The 13,050-nt window shown below is 36.7% G+C and overlaps 1 protein-coding gene across 1 annotated transcript; it reads left to right on the top strand.

The window, feature by feature from the left end:
• The first annotated feature begins 4,025 nt into the window (after window positions 1-4,025).
• On the top strand, window positions 4,026-11,607 carry ghrhr2 (growth hormone releasing hormone receptor 2). The gene is made up of 12 exons (XM_067577105.1): window positions 4,026-4,079; window positions 4,297-4,420; window positions 5,528-5,635; window positions 6,060-6,169; window positions 6,290-6,387; window positions 6,542-6,674; window positions 7,590-7,743; window positions 7,845-7,905; window positions 7,987-8,053; window positions 10,087-10,178; window positions 10,265-10,394; window positions 10,548-11,607. Exons 1-12 carry the CDS (start codon window positions 4,026-4,028, stop codon window positions 10,605-10,607), a joined length of 1,191 nt encoding a protein of 396 aa, XP_067433206.1. The 3' UTR covers window positions 10,608-11,607.
• The last annotated feature ends 1,443 nt before the right edge of the window (window positions 11,608-13,050 follow it).

Below are 13,050 nucleotides of genomic sequence, written 5' to 3'. Positions count from 1 at the left end.
CTACATCCTATCTGACCTGAACTTAGCTTTATGGCACTTACTTGTGTTGTATTAACTCTCATGTTTACTTTGTCACTTTGGATAAAAGCATCTGCTAAATGAAACTGTGACACTGTAACACGTCCAATATCAGATCTGAGTCACTTGGATGTACTTCAGCATGTAATGTTGCATTATTATTCATGGCCTTGTTGTTGAAAGCATCCTCACATTACAGCATTTTTTTTCTCACAAGTGCCACAAGTGCACTCAACAGAGGAAGTGGTCTACCACACCACTTATCAGCCATCTATAACAATAACCAGAACCCTTTCAGCCCTTCCCAGGAAGTTTAAAGGACGGGTTCACAAGTTTTCAACAGATTATCTGAAGCTAATATGAAGTTTCGGCGTCCAAATGAGTCAAATCAAATAGATATCTTTCAATGTTACAGTCTTTTTAGTGTCAAAGTCCATCTTTTTGTTACTATACTTCCACTGCAGCTCAACAGGGAAACACTGTCTGAGGAAACACAAAGACTGTAAATGTGTCAGATATCCACTTGATATGACTAACTCAGACTGCTGAAGCCTCATATAAGCGTCACATCAACTTTTAAATGACTGTGTGGACACATTGTGGGTTTTGGCCTCCGTCACTTACACTGAAAGCACATTTGAAGGATCTTTTAATATCCAGTATGAACAGGAGGAATGATTACGAGGAAAAACTCCTTTAGTGTTCATATGGACACCTGACTGCTGTTTTAAGACACACTTGAAAAATTGTGAACTTGTCCTTTAACACCAATTCACACCTTTCACTCGTGCGACTCTAATGACTTTAACGACTGTCACATGACAGACAAGAGGCCTAACAAACCACATGGTTAAATAGTTCAGTCTGTCAGAACTTCCAGGAGTCCAGCTGCTGTTGACTGAACTCTTTTGGATAAAAACATTTACACATAACAGCCTGATTTTAACATTTTTATGTGTATACAGTATGTACAACTGCATGTATAACTGCTTTGTAAATGGCCTAGAACATGCCAAATGTGGTCCTTTTAAAGAATGAACATCAGCTGTGTCCCGAAACCAGTGACTCCAGTGAAAGAAAACTGTGTTGTTTTATAAAGTGAACACAGACCAGCCTGTATGGTAAGAATGAATGTGCTCTGTTTACAGCTGAATGATTTATGGGCTTTTTTTTCAAACTGAAAAGAAAATTTAGTTGGATTTCCCCCACAATGTTTTTGTTTAGAATCCTGCGGTGAAACGATGCTGCGCGGATAACATTTTCTGCTGTCGGATAATTACATCTTTGACTATGACAGGCATGTTTAGATACCAACAGTTGGCTCTTTGAAGCGACGCCAGGGTGGAAAGACTTGGCTTAAGTATTTGGGAGCTGCCTGTGACAGTAGATGCAGATCAGTGATGACTGTACAAAGAACTTCACATCACAGTTAAGAGTTCTCTGGATGCCAGTTCAGTCTTCAAGCTCATCTGTCTGTAAAAATTAAAAATACGTGAAGAGGAACTGACCATCACTCACAGGAAAGTAAAAGAAAGTTGTGTAACACGGCTTGATCCGAATCAGACAAACGAGTTGTGATAATTCCCCCTGGATTACTGTTAAATAACTCACATTCACTCACATGTTTTCACAATATAATCCAGTCAAAGTTAAGTTCAGGGAGGGACCACCGGCTTGCACCAGCTGTTCACAAATCCATCACTAAGTTTGTGCGTAAAGTCCTTCCTCAGTTTCAAACTTCTGATTTACTGAATCAGATTGTTGCCACGAAGTAAACACTTGAGTGACGTTTAAATCAGCTGCTTGGAAACATCTGTAGCGCCGTCAGATAAGAAACTACAGGAAGTCTGTAGCATCACCAGCTGTAACATAACCTCCAAAAATAACAGTTTTAGAGCCAAAAGATAAAATAAACATAAATGCTAATCCTTTGTGAATGTACTTTGTTTTATTTCTATCTGTATAACTGCAGAAATATGTGTTTTAGAATGAGTAGTATCACTATTACTACATACATACTGTTCTGCCGTATTTTTGAGTGTCAGTCACTGAATTGCATCACATCATCCTGACCTGCAGTAACCTCTGTGTTCCCACCACTCCCATCACATGACCTCCTCTGTGCACCTACCTTATTTTCATTATCAATAAGTAAATAGTGAAAAATGACCTTTGTTCCCTGAAGCCCACGTTGACATATTCAGATAACTCCAAAGTTTATGTTGAGTTTATTATCATGGAAAACTGGAAAATATTCACCTTTGAGAAGCTTCTAACAGTGATTTTTCATTTAAAATATTTATCAAAATTGTTGAATGAATGTGCTTGTTTTGTCAACTGTGCTGATGAATGAATGTGGACGATAACCTGAGCTGATGGTTGAAGAACAAATATGAAATCAAACACTAGAGGGAGATAAAGCAGCATCGGTGGTCTCTTCTTGTTCCACATTAAACATTAAACCAGACAGATTCACTGCTGCTGCTGCTGCTGCTCTTAGACCCCCTCCTGACATGTTTTAAAAGAAATAAAAAAGACTGGGGTGAATGTCAGCGAGGATCAATCAGACATCCAGCAGAGCGAAGAGGCTGCTGGAAGGACAACAGAGGGGACAGTGTGTATTACACCATGAGTCTAAAATGTCCTGTAGGATTAAAGAAGATGAAGAACATCTGCTTCATGTGGACAGTGTTAAATGTCTTATTGAACAGATTAAAGCAACCTGTCTAACACACTAAACGGTATTCTGGCTCTTTTATCCCACAGGAAACACGACGGTACAACCAGAGCTTTGTAAGGAAGGAAATTGTGATTTTAATCTATTTCACTTTGATATTGTTGTTTTTATGTTTCATAAGGAGCTCTGTAGTTTCCATGTTCTCATGGGTGTAAATTGAACCTTTGAACCTTTCACTCATTGACAAACACAGAATCTCCAAATATTTCTGCATATTTCAGCTTATTTCAAAAGCTAAACTCCTGATTTAAAGATGTCTCCTACTTCATTGAAAAGCCAGCGTACGTGCACTGGAGGCTTGTGTGAGATGCATACTGGACCATACTGGGACGTCATGTGTTAAACTGAGATTTTAAAGTGATCTTAGAGAAACTTTCCTCCTTCAGCAGATGATGAAAACAAACTGCACCAACATCGTTCTGCACAGAGACGCTCAAACATCCGATTGAAGGAACAAAAAGGAAAATTTTGGTTTCAAATTGAAAAAAGAAAAAACAGATATTTGATGTTTTAACAGAAAATACTATGATTGGGGACTAATGTGTATTTCTTCCTACAGAACAGTGTTGGATGAGAACTTAAATCCAGATAAGTAAAATTCAAAGTCAAAACATTTACTACTTCAGAATTTAAAGGAAATATTTGACTGCAAGGCTCAAATGTTATGAACAGTCATCAGTATTTAAAATCAGCTAAACTCCATTTGTTCACCTTGTTTGACTTTGACAGCATGTGTCGTTTTTCAGTTGAATATTACATGATAACTCCTGCTGTGGGAGGATTTTTATATATAGAAACCATAAAACCATGACCTCATAATATCTGTAAATATAATAAAGTTCAACTAAATTAAAGATGTGACGCACCAAACATGTTTCGGTTTTGAAGACTTCATGATCATAAATGATGCAGCGGATTAAAGTCACCTTGTTCTCTGTTTGTCGTCCTCTTGTTAAGTCAGTATGAAGCTGCTCAGGTGACGTCACACTTTCATGTACGTTCAGTCATCTCACGCCGAGAGCTTTTAAAACGCTTCATATCAAACCAGCTGCATGAAGGAAGCAGATTACAAACTTTGAAGAAGAAACATTTTCAGATATTTCGATGGCATTTTACAAAAAACATCTAACCTGACTGAGAGATTATTTAAAAGTGGAAGAACATGGACAAAACTTCACATTGATGGACAGCGTGATTTTGTTTTTACCAACTTCAGATACAGAAAAAAGGAAGCTCACACTAAACAAGTTTACGGGTTTCAGTGACTGAAATGGACGTCAGTCTGACTGCTGTCGTTTACCTGCTGATCACTGCAAGACACCTGGTGAGTTAACAGGTTTTTAAAGGAACTATTGTTACCAGTGTGCCACAATTTTATTTACAGTGTGTATTTGTCTTGACATTTTTAGTTTACAGGTGTTAAACTGGCTCGTAAAGTCAAAACAAAAGGCAAAAACTAACACTGTGTAACATGTAAATGAACTTGTGCCTCAGTGGGAATGAAAGGTAAGTTGAATCCTTCAATCTGTGTTTTTTTTCAGGTTAACTCAACTCATCCAGAATGCTCCATCGTTCTTCATCTACAAGAGAAAGAAAACGAGTGTAAACTGAAGATGAAGACCATCGATGAAGCATCACTTCAGTCAGCCAGTAATAAAACTGCAGGTAACTGTTAATGTTGAAGCTTGAAGTAGAGAATAAACAAGCAGCTGATAGAAGAGTTTAGATATTTTAGAAACATCTCTCAGTAGATATTGAACCAGTAAGACTCCACAGAATGAAACCAGTGAACGCTAATTTGTGTTGTATATGTGAATGTACATCAGTGAGATCTTTCTGGGTCACAGTTATAGATGTCCTGAGTCCTCTGACTCCTGTTTTATGAGTATTAAGGGACAGATCTGACATATGGAATATGTCAAAATGTGCATTTTCTGTTATTATGGTGAGCTAAAGCTCCAGATTTTGGGTAAATGTGATGGTAGAGATTGTGTCCTATGACTTTCTCCTCGGATCTTTCTTCAGACTTATTTTCAGATTGGTGTCAGATTAGGTCTCAATAATGTAGCTGAAAATCTTATGAGATTATGACATTTATTCTTAGCATTTTATAGTGGACTGAATTTCTTACTTTGTCACATCCTACCGGGACTTTTTCTGTTTTTTGTTCTTTTGACTTTCTTGGTTTTTGTTGTTATCCTTCTGATGCCTTCAGACTTTCTCTGTTTTTAGTTGGACTTTTTGAGGGACTCTTTCATTTTGCCTGGTTTTGATTTTCTCTGTTTCCCTTGTGTGTTTTTGTGTCACCTGTATTTCTTTTTTTTACTTAAGTTCCTGTTTCATTTTGAAATATTTCCTCCTTGTGTCTGGTCACTTTTACTTCCTGTGTTTGATTATTTCATGTGTCTCACCTAGTTTAGTTTGCAATCACTTCCTGTGTATTTATAGTCCAGTTTTGTTTTTTTTTCCTGCGTTCATGGTCTTTGTTCCTGTTCTCAGTGTCTCTTGTGACTTTTGAGTTTATTCATTAAATATTCAGCATCGTATCCAACCTGCCTGCCGTCTCTGCGTTTGGGTCCACCTGCTCCACTCACCCACCTTCATGACACACTTCTGTACATGCTTATTTATATTTCTCCCACCACGTCTTACAACAGTGTCTACTCCTCTAACCCTGGAATGACATTAAGACTTTATTGCTGCCATGTATCCCCCCCCCAACTTTTTTTGTACAAAACCAATAAAAATTTACCCCACATGTGTGTGTTACAGGTTGTGTGATGGAGTGGGATGGAGTGAGTTGTTGGTCGGCTGCATCTGAAGGTGAGATCGTCTCCGTCCGCTGTCCTCTTCCTCTGCTGAAGCCTGAAACTCCTCCAGGTAAACATTATTACATCATGCAAAAACTCTCATAAACGTGCAGGTTGAGCATTTATTTATTTTAGGATAAACAGTAATTCTGGTGAAGAAGTTGTATTTCATTTGATTGATTTTTCCTCTTTTATTTGGCTTAAAACCAGTTAAATTCAGGTATATTATGACTTTACAAAATGAAACGCCCCCTTAAAAAAACATATGTGTAATTGCAGACTGTAAACTCCTCCTCAGGTCAATAAAAACCCCAAATTCCCAGAAACAATACAAAGGACATGATCTCTCTGTGCTGTATAATGCTGCGGACAGAAAGAGAAAGAGAAATTATATTACGTTCTCTCTATTGCTCCACAGACTATATCACAGTTTCAGTTGCACTTTTAACAACTTTCAGCTTCTCTCAATGTCATCTAAAACATTTTCTTCTCAGTTGTCATCACGAGGAACTGCACAGGCCGAGGATGGAGTAAACCCAGCTTGCCATATTACAAAGCCTGTTACTTTGAAGCTTATGAACAAGAGGAGGATGTTGGGAAAGAGGTAGACGAAAGTTTAACATCTAGAGTCTAATATGCATGCAATATGTGCCAGCTGTCTTAAGGGAACCAAACTTTGGTTCTTTGTGCCTCCACTTGATAAATATTTCATCTTTTGCCCCAGAAAAATTACTTTGATACTCTGAAGTTGATCTACAGCGTCGGGTACGGAGTGTCTCTGGCTGCTCTCCTCATCGCTGTCCTGGTTTTCTGCTGCTTCAGGTTGGTTTTCATGTTAGAAAACTTTCCAACAGGGAACAAAAAATATGATTTTTTATAGTCAAATGTTTGAATTCAACACACAAAACAAAATCAGTGAGTCTATGACACATTTTGTTACTGTAGCGGTGACATATGGTCGATGTTCCTCTCTCAGGAAGCTGCTCTGCACGCGCAGCTACATCCACCTCAACCTGTTTGTGACCTTCATGCTCAGGAGTCTTGCTGTGTTCATCAAAGATGCAGTGCTGTTTGCAGACAAAAGCACGGACCACTGCACAGTGTCAACAGTAAGACGGAGCCAGCTGACGCAGCACGAGGCAGAAATGTCACAACAACTATAGATCATAATGAATTAAAAACAGCGCTGATATACGAAATATTAATGAAATTTTAATGTAAAACTAACAAGCTGGAATGTTCAATATTTATCCGTTTATTTTAGGACATTTTCAACTATTTGCAATAAGAAAAAACAATGCATCAAATACTACAAAAGTATCCTCACTACAAAAATATGCAGATTTGTTTCTTACTATTAAATATTGATTATTCTGTGGTGCAAATTAGGGATGTGCAGAGAGCCCAGTATTTGTATCTGTATCTGTATTTGTTGAGGCAGCAAAATTATTTGTATCTGTATTTGAATAAAAGTGGAAAGAGGCTTAAAAATCCTGTTTTTGTTTTTATGACACTTTTAATTTTAGAAAATTAAAGTGTTACAATAAGTGTTCATGAATAAACTACCTTACGAAGGAGGTCCCCACCTCGGATCTTGAACTGGAGTCTCCCAGATCATAGACGACTGTGCTGATTACTGAACTAAAAATTTGCTCATCGCCTAATTGCAGACAAACCTCTACCTATTTATACACCCATAACACAGAGACAGCACAGCATGTAATGTGTAGGGAGGAACTTCAAAGGTGATTCTTGCTTTGCACTTTTCATTTATTGCCTATTTTTCACAACCTAACTTTGTGGAAAGAAAGAAGGGGAACAACAGGTTATGGAGAGTCCATTTGGAGCACTTTGCATGTCAGTAGCTCAGCTTTATCTCTGGTGAACACCCCCAACAAATAATTTTTTAAATATTTGTATGAAACAAATATTCATATATAACCCACTATTTGTGCTTTGCTGAATAATGTATTTGTATGTGAGCACACCCCTAGTGTAAATATGTGTAATTTTTGTCCGTTCAGCTCCAGTGCAAAGCAGCCGTGATGTTCTTCCACTTCTGTGTTTTGTCCAACTTCTCCTGGCTGCTGGTGGAGGGTTTGTACCTGCAGACGCTGCTGCTCTTCACCTTCACTCACACCAGCAAGATTTTCTGGATCTACGCCACCATTGGCTGGGGTATAAACTCTCTCTCTATATATATATATATATGTGTGTTTTATATCTACAAATCTGTATTAATCTTTATTCTGCTTGTCTGACTGAGTCTGATCTTGTAGGTTGTCCGTCAGTGACCATAGTTGTCTGGGCCATGTTGAAAAAACAACTTGATGATGAAGGGTAAGTAATAGTCAGTATGACAATGCATGTATACAACTGTTCAATTTCATATGAATGTCTGATATTGTTTCTTATGTGCAGGTGTTGGGACAACCTGGAGAGCAGCTTGTGGTGGATAATCAAGATTCCCATCCTGCTTTCTATCTTTGTAAGAAACCTCAGTTCCTCACTTGCTGCACAATGATTTATAACAAAAAAAGGTTTCAAAAAATACACCCGCCTCATCAGACTATTCAATGACAAAGTGAGGCTATAGAGGAAAGCAAATTAAATATTTGTTGTCAGGTATAAACATTTTTGCTGCCACAGAAAGTGATGAACTAAAAAAACTCAACACAAATTGTCTCCTAATAGCAGCTTCTAATTAAACACATCATACAGAGAAAGCTGTAAAACTGGCCAATGTTAGATATGTTTGCCTTTCCTTGCTTTAGTATTTTAGTATTAACATTCAGGTGAGATGTACAATGTTGACATTATTTAAAAAAAAGATTAAACAGTAACTTTAACCCCTATTTGTCATTTATAAGCAGTATATAAACATTTAATAAATTGTTTTTAATATACTATAACATAGTTGTTAGCAGACAATATTGTTAATTAATATATTTTCTTATGAGGCTCCATAAGTGGAGTCTGGTGTATAAACAGATAATCAGTGACAACGTTGCAAAACATAGATGTGATTATATAAAATATGTTGTCATAGGAGAAGTTGAAATTGTTGACAAATACTTTACATTAATAAACTCTTAAAGTGCCCTTATGTCTGCTTACAACTACATTATAGTGTTATAAAGCATTTATTAAGTGTTTATATGCTGATTATAAATGATAAATAGGGGTACCAATCAAATGATTAGATATTAAAATTATTTATTTTGAGCTCCCAACTTTTTGCATTTTGGTGTTTTCTATAATTTGGGAAATATTTTTAGTTTATTTAAGGATAAGGCTGGTGTCAGTCTATAGGGTACACTGAACCAACACAGTGTTAGTCTCTCAAGACTTTCCTTCCCTGTCTGTGACACTCATTCCTACTGAGTATGTAAATCTTAAGAAAAGAAAAAGAAATAAATGGCTCCCAAATACATTTTTAAAGGCTCAGTAATTTCCTTAAACAGCTGGGAACTGTAGTTTTTAGCAAACATTACTCAAACAGGAGGAAATGGTGTATCTATAGAGGAGTATTTTCAGCTGCAGATTGATAGACATTTGGTCAGTGGCTCATTGCTGTGTTTTTAATAGTTTTTGAACAATGATGGAGGTGTACGGCACAGAGGAATATACACAGAACTACTCTCTGGAGACAGAAAATATGATCACTTTTATTAGTTTCTGGAGTCATTTCTAAACAAACTACTGTGACTGTAGTCTTCATGATGAAGAAACATGTCACCCAGTGCAGCAGTGTGGCTCACTGCTGTGTTTTTAATAGTTTTTGGACAATGATGGAGGTGTACGGCACAGAGGAATATACACAGAACTGCTCTCTGGAGACAGAAAACATGATCACTTTTATTAGTTTTTGGAGTCGTTTCTAAACAAACTACTGTGACTGTAGTTTCAGCTGCAGATTGATAGACATTTGGTCAGTGGCTCGTTGACTTGTTTTTAATAGTTTTTGGACAATGATGGAGATCTACGGCACAGAGGAATATACACAGAACTACTCTCTGGAGACAGACAACATGATTGCTGTTATTAGTTTTTGGAGTCATTTCTAAACAAATTACTGTGACCGTAGTCTTCATGATGAAGGAACATGTCACCCAGTGCAGCGGTGTGGCTCACTGCCGTGTTTTTAATAGTTTTTGGACAAGGGAGGTCTACAGCACAGAGGAATAAGATATATCAGGCTTTGGATACACACATGATACTTGTTAGTGGATCAGTTCATTGTTGGTTTGGCTCCAAACATGAGATTTGTTGCCAATAAAAAAAATATAGAAAATCTCCAGCCTTATCTTTTAAAGTGATCTTACACACACACACACAAAAGACCCAATAAGCTGCATCTTTATATAATATCCAACTAATCACAAAGAGGGTCAAATTACAAAAAACCTGAGCTGATTATACAATAATTAATCTATATGCATATTTAAGTCAGTATGCATGAATAAAATGACTTGTTGAAGATCATGTGTAAGTATCTTCTGTATGTTTTATGATCCTCAGATCAACCTCTTGATCTTCCTGAACATCAGTAGGGTCATCGTTCAGAAGACAAAGGCCGCACACGTGAACCAGAGCGAGACTCACCTGTACAGGTAAGACTTGTGTGTCTTGTGTTCTTTGTCTCGTGTCTCAGTTTCTCTTCCCGTCAGACTTTCCTCTCCTGTCGTCTGCTGCCCAGGAGGCTCGTTCGCTCCACTCTGCTGCTGATCCCTCTGTTTGGCATTCACTACGTGGTGTTCGCCTTGTTCCCAGAACACGTTGGCGTGGGGCCTCGACTCTGCTTGGAATTAGTTTTAGGCTCCTTCCAGGTAACCATTCATAGCATCAGCCAACAGGTATCTCTATCATTTATCTGGTTGTTATGGGTCCTTTAGTGCTGAAACACTTAATGTTTTTAATAAAGTCTATATTATAAAGTAATGAAACTTCTTTCCTAACTTGGATTTTACATGTTGTTGCAGGGTTTTATTGTTGCTGTGTTGTATTGCTTTTTAAATGAAGAGGTGAGTTCAAGTTCCTAAAAGAAAAAAAAATACAATTTTATCAGAGTTGAGTTTGTCAGAACTAACAGGCTTAAAACTTTTTTCCTTTTAAGGTCCAAAAAGAAATTCGGAGGACGATGAGAAGAAGCTAAACATGAGATAAAAAACTAAGCCATCAATCCTCCAACTCAAGAAATTGTTCTTAAACTGAAGACTGATTTATTTTTCTCACGCTGTAGTTTGATACTTGTCAGTTCTCATTAGATGACACTGATTTTCAGTTTAATGTAGAAAAGTGTTGAATCACTCAGAGGATGCAATTAAATGTTAAACTTTACTCGAGACTCGTATGTTACTGCAGAGGTCTGCTGATATTTAAAGGTTCAGCTGTGTGTTTATTCTTTATTTGGATCCTGTTTAGCTTCAACAACATGGGCAACGATACAACAGACAATCATTAAAAATCACACCGATCAAGAAAAAACTAAACAAATCGAATATGAAGATCAGAAAATGAATTAAATAACTTGAAAAAGTGGACAACACAAACAAAATTGTCAAGATAGAAACAGAAAAGGAAATAAGAATAACCAAAAAGTTATAAAAAAACAAAAAAAACAACCAACAATAACTAAAAGTAACATCCTTGTATAATTCATCAGATGTTGTTTTAGAGATTTTTTAAAAGAAAACCTACTTTGATGAGTCTCATGTTTGTTAGGAGCAGAAACTCTGTAGAAAAACGTCATCATACAGTTTGTTTGAGGACGTGGTAGCTTCCTGCCACACAGAGCTGACCTGACATGTATCATACCTGTGACAGAAACCAGTATATAAGAAAAGAAATGTGGTGTAAATATTCCAAATCACATTTTTCATGAATAACAGAAGACTGGATTTTAACATCGCCTCCACATGATAATCGTTTATTCATCTCACACAGTCTGATGGTGTTTTTACATGTTTCTCAGCAGCAGTCGACAAAACGACTCGGCAGCTGTGTGATAATTAAAGACAGATTATTGACTAACTGTTAACTTGATGTGTACATTTGGATATTCTCTGTTTACTCTGTTCTTCAGTGAAACATGGTTTCTATTTCAGGCACATAAAAAAAAAATCAATGTTGGGCTTTACACAGAATGTTTATTGCATCTCCTCCAACATGTCAGCCAAGATAAATGCAAACACTTCCTGTTTGCTCCTCCGGTTGTACCAAAGTGTGTGTAATGATAAACTGTTAATAAAGTTTACACTGCATTTTGTTTTTGAATTTTCTGCTCAAATCTTGTAGTGATTTTTTTTAAAGTAAGTTCATTTAAAGTGTAAAATCACTGTATACTTTACAGGAAGGAGTAGATTGTAACACATGAAAACACAATAAATACTGAGGAAAGTACAGGTTTTACAATCAGGGTTTAATTATTCAACTGTAGGCGAGTGAGAATTGATTAATTAAAAAAAATATTTACACACTTTTCTCATTTCAACACGATCTTTTTCATGTTATATCAAGATAGTTTCATGTTATAATGACAAACTTTTTTCATTAAATTATTTCATTTTGACAAGAAACGTTTCTTGTAATAATAAATCACTTTATCTTAATCACAAAATGTCTCATTTAAACTTTTCTTGTCATAACAAGAAATTTTCATATGCCGTTAAAACAAGATAAAGATCCACTCAGTGCCTAAAAATTCAATTTTCTATTACAAAAAAGGTTTCTTGTTAAAACGGAATAATTTAGTATTTAGTAATAAGAAGAAAACTGAGCAGTTTGTATTTTCGCTGCTGTAGTTTGCTTCTCTGATTTAAAATGATTGGAAAGTAGTGGAGCTGAGAATAGTGTCATCATGTGCAGGATTAGTGACGATTTAACAACTGTGTCTCCTCACCAGACTGACATCTAGTGGTCAAAACGTCACAAAACATCTGGAGCGCTCTGCAGTCCAGGACCAGTCAGTTGTTCTGTTTCAAACAAGAATATTAAACTCTGAGTTGCCTGTTTTCAAGTGTCAGTAAGTTTTACTGCTTATCAACAAAACCTCAGTGAGAGAATGGTTATTTATCAAACTGCACAGTAAGAACAAACTGGATTTTTAACAATGTGTTTTAACATAGTATGAGCACCTTGAGATAAAAAATGAGTCGTCTGATATAGCGCCCTCCATTTATTTACTGTGGTTTTGGTGTAACCAGGTAGTTTAAAGGACGAGTTCTCAACAACAGCCAGGAGCCCAAACGAACACTGAAATAGTTTTTCTTTTTGTAATCATTCATGCTTACCATTAGAAGATCCCTTCATAATGCACTTACAATGTAAGTGATGGAGGCCAAAATCCACAGACCTTGATTGCACTGCCAACTTTAAATGGTGAAAGATTTATTCTAAGTACAACACCACATTTTATTGTGCCAAGTTTTCTTTGGGACATTTCAGTGCCCAGTTTTTTTCTTTCTCTCCACCTTTGCATCCTTG

This window comes from Thunnus thynnus, chromosome 20 (assembly GCF_963924715.1).
Source record: "Thunnus thynnus chromosome 20, fThuThy2.1, whole genome shotgun sequence".
NCBI lineage: Eukaryota > Metazoa > Chordata > Actinopteri > Scombriformes > Scombridae > Thunnus > Thunnus thynnus.
This window is presented reverse-complemented; position numbering and strand designations above follow the sequence as displayed.

What these genes read in the sequence shown, in the direction of transcription:
- ghrhr2 (XM_067577105.1), top strand. Translation starts at nt 4,026, where the DNA reads ATGGACGTCAGTCTGACTGCTGTCGTTTACCTGCTGATCACTGCAAGA. An exon ending in TGATCACTGCAAGACACCTG is followed by an intron (nt 4,080 to 4,296) that starts GTGAGTTAACAG and finishes GTTTTTTTTCAG; the next exon opens with GTTAACTCAACTCATCCAGA. An exon ending in AAACAACTTGATGATGAAGG is followed by an intron (nt 7,906 to 7,986) that starts GTAAGTAATAGT and finishes TCTTATGTGCAG; the next exon opens with GTGTTGGGACAACCTGGAGA.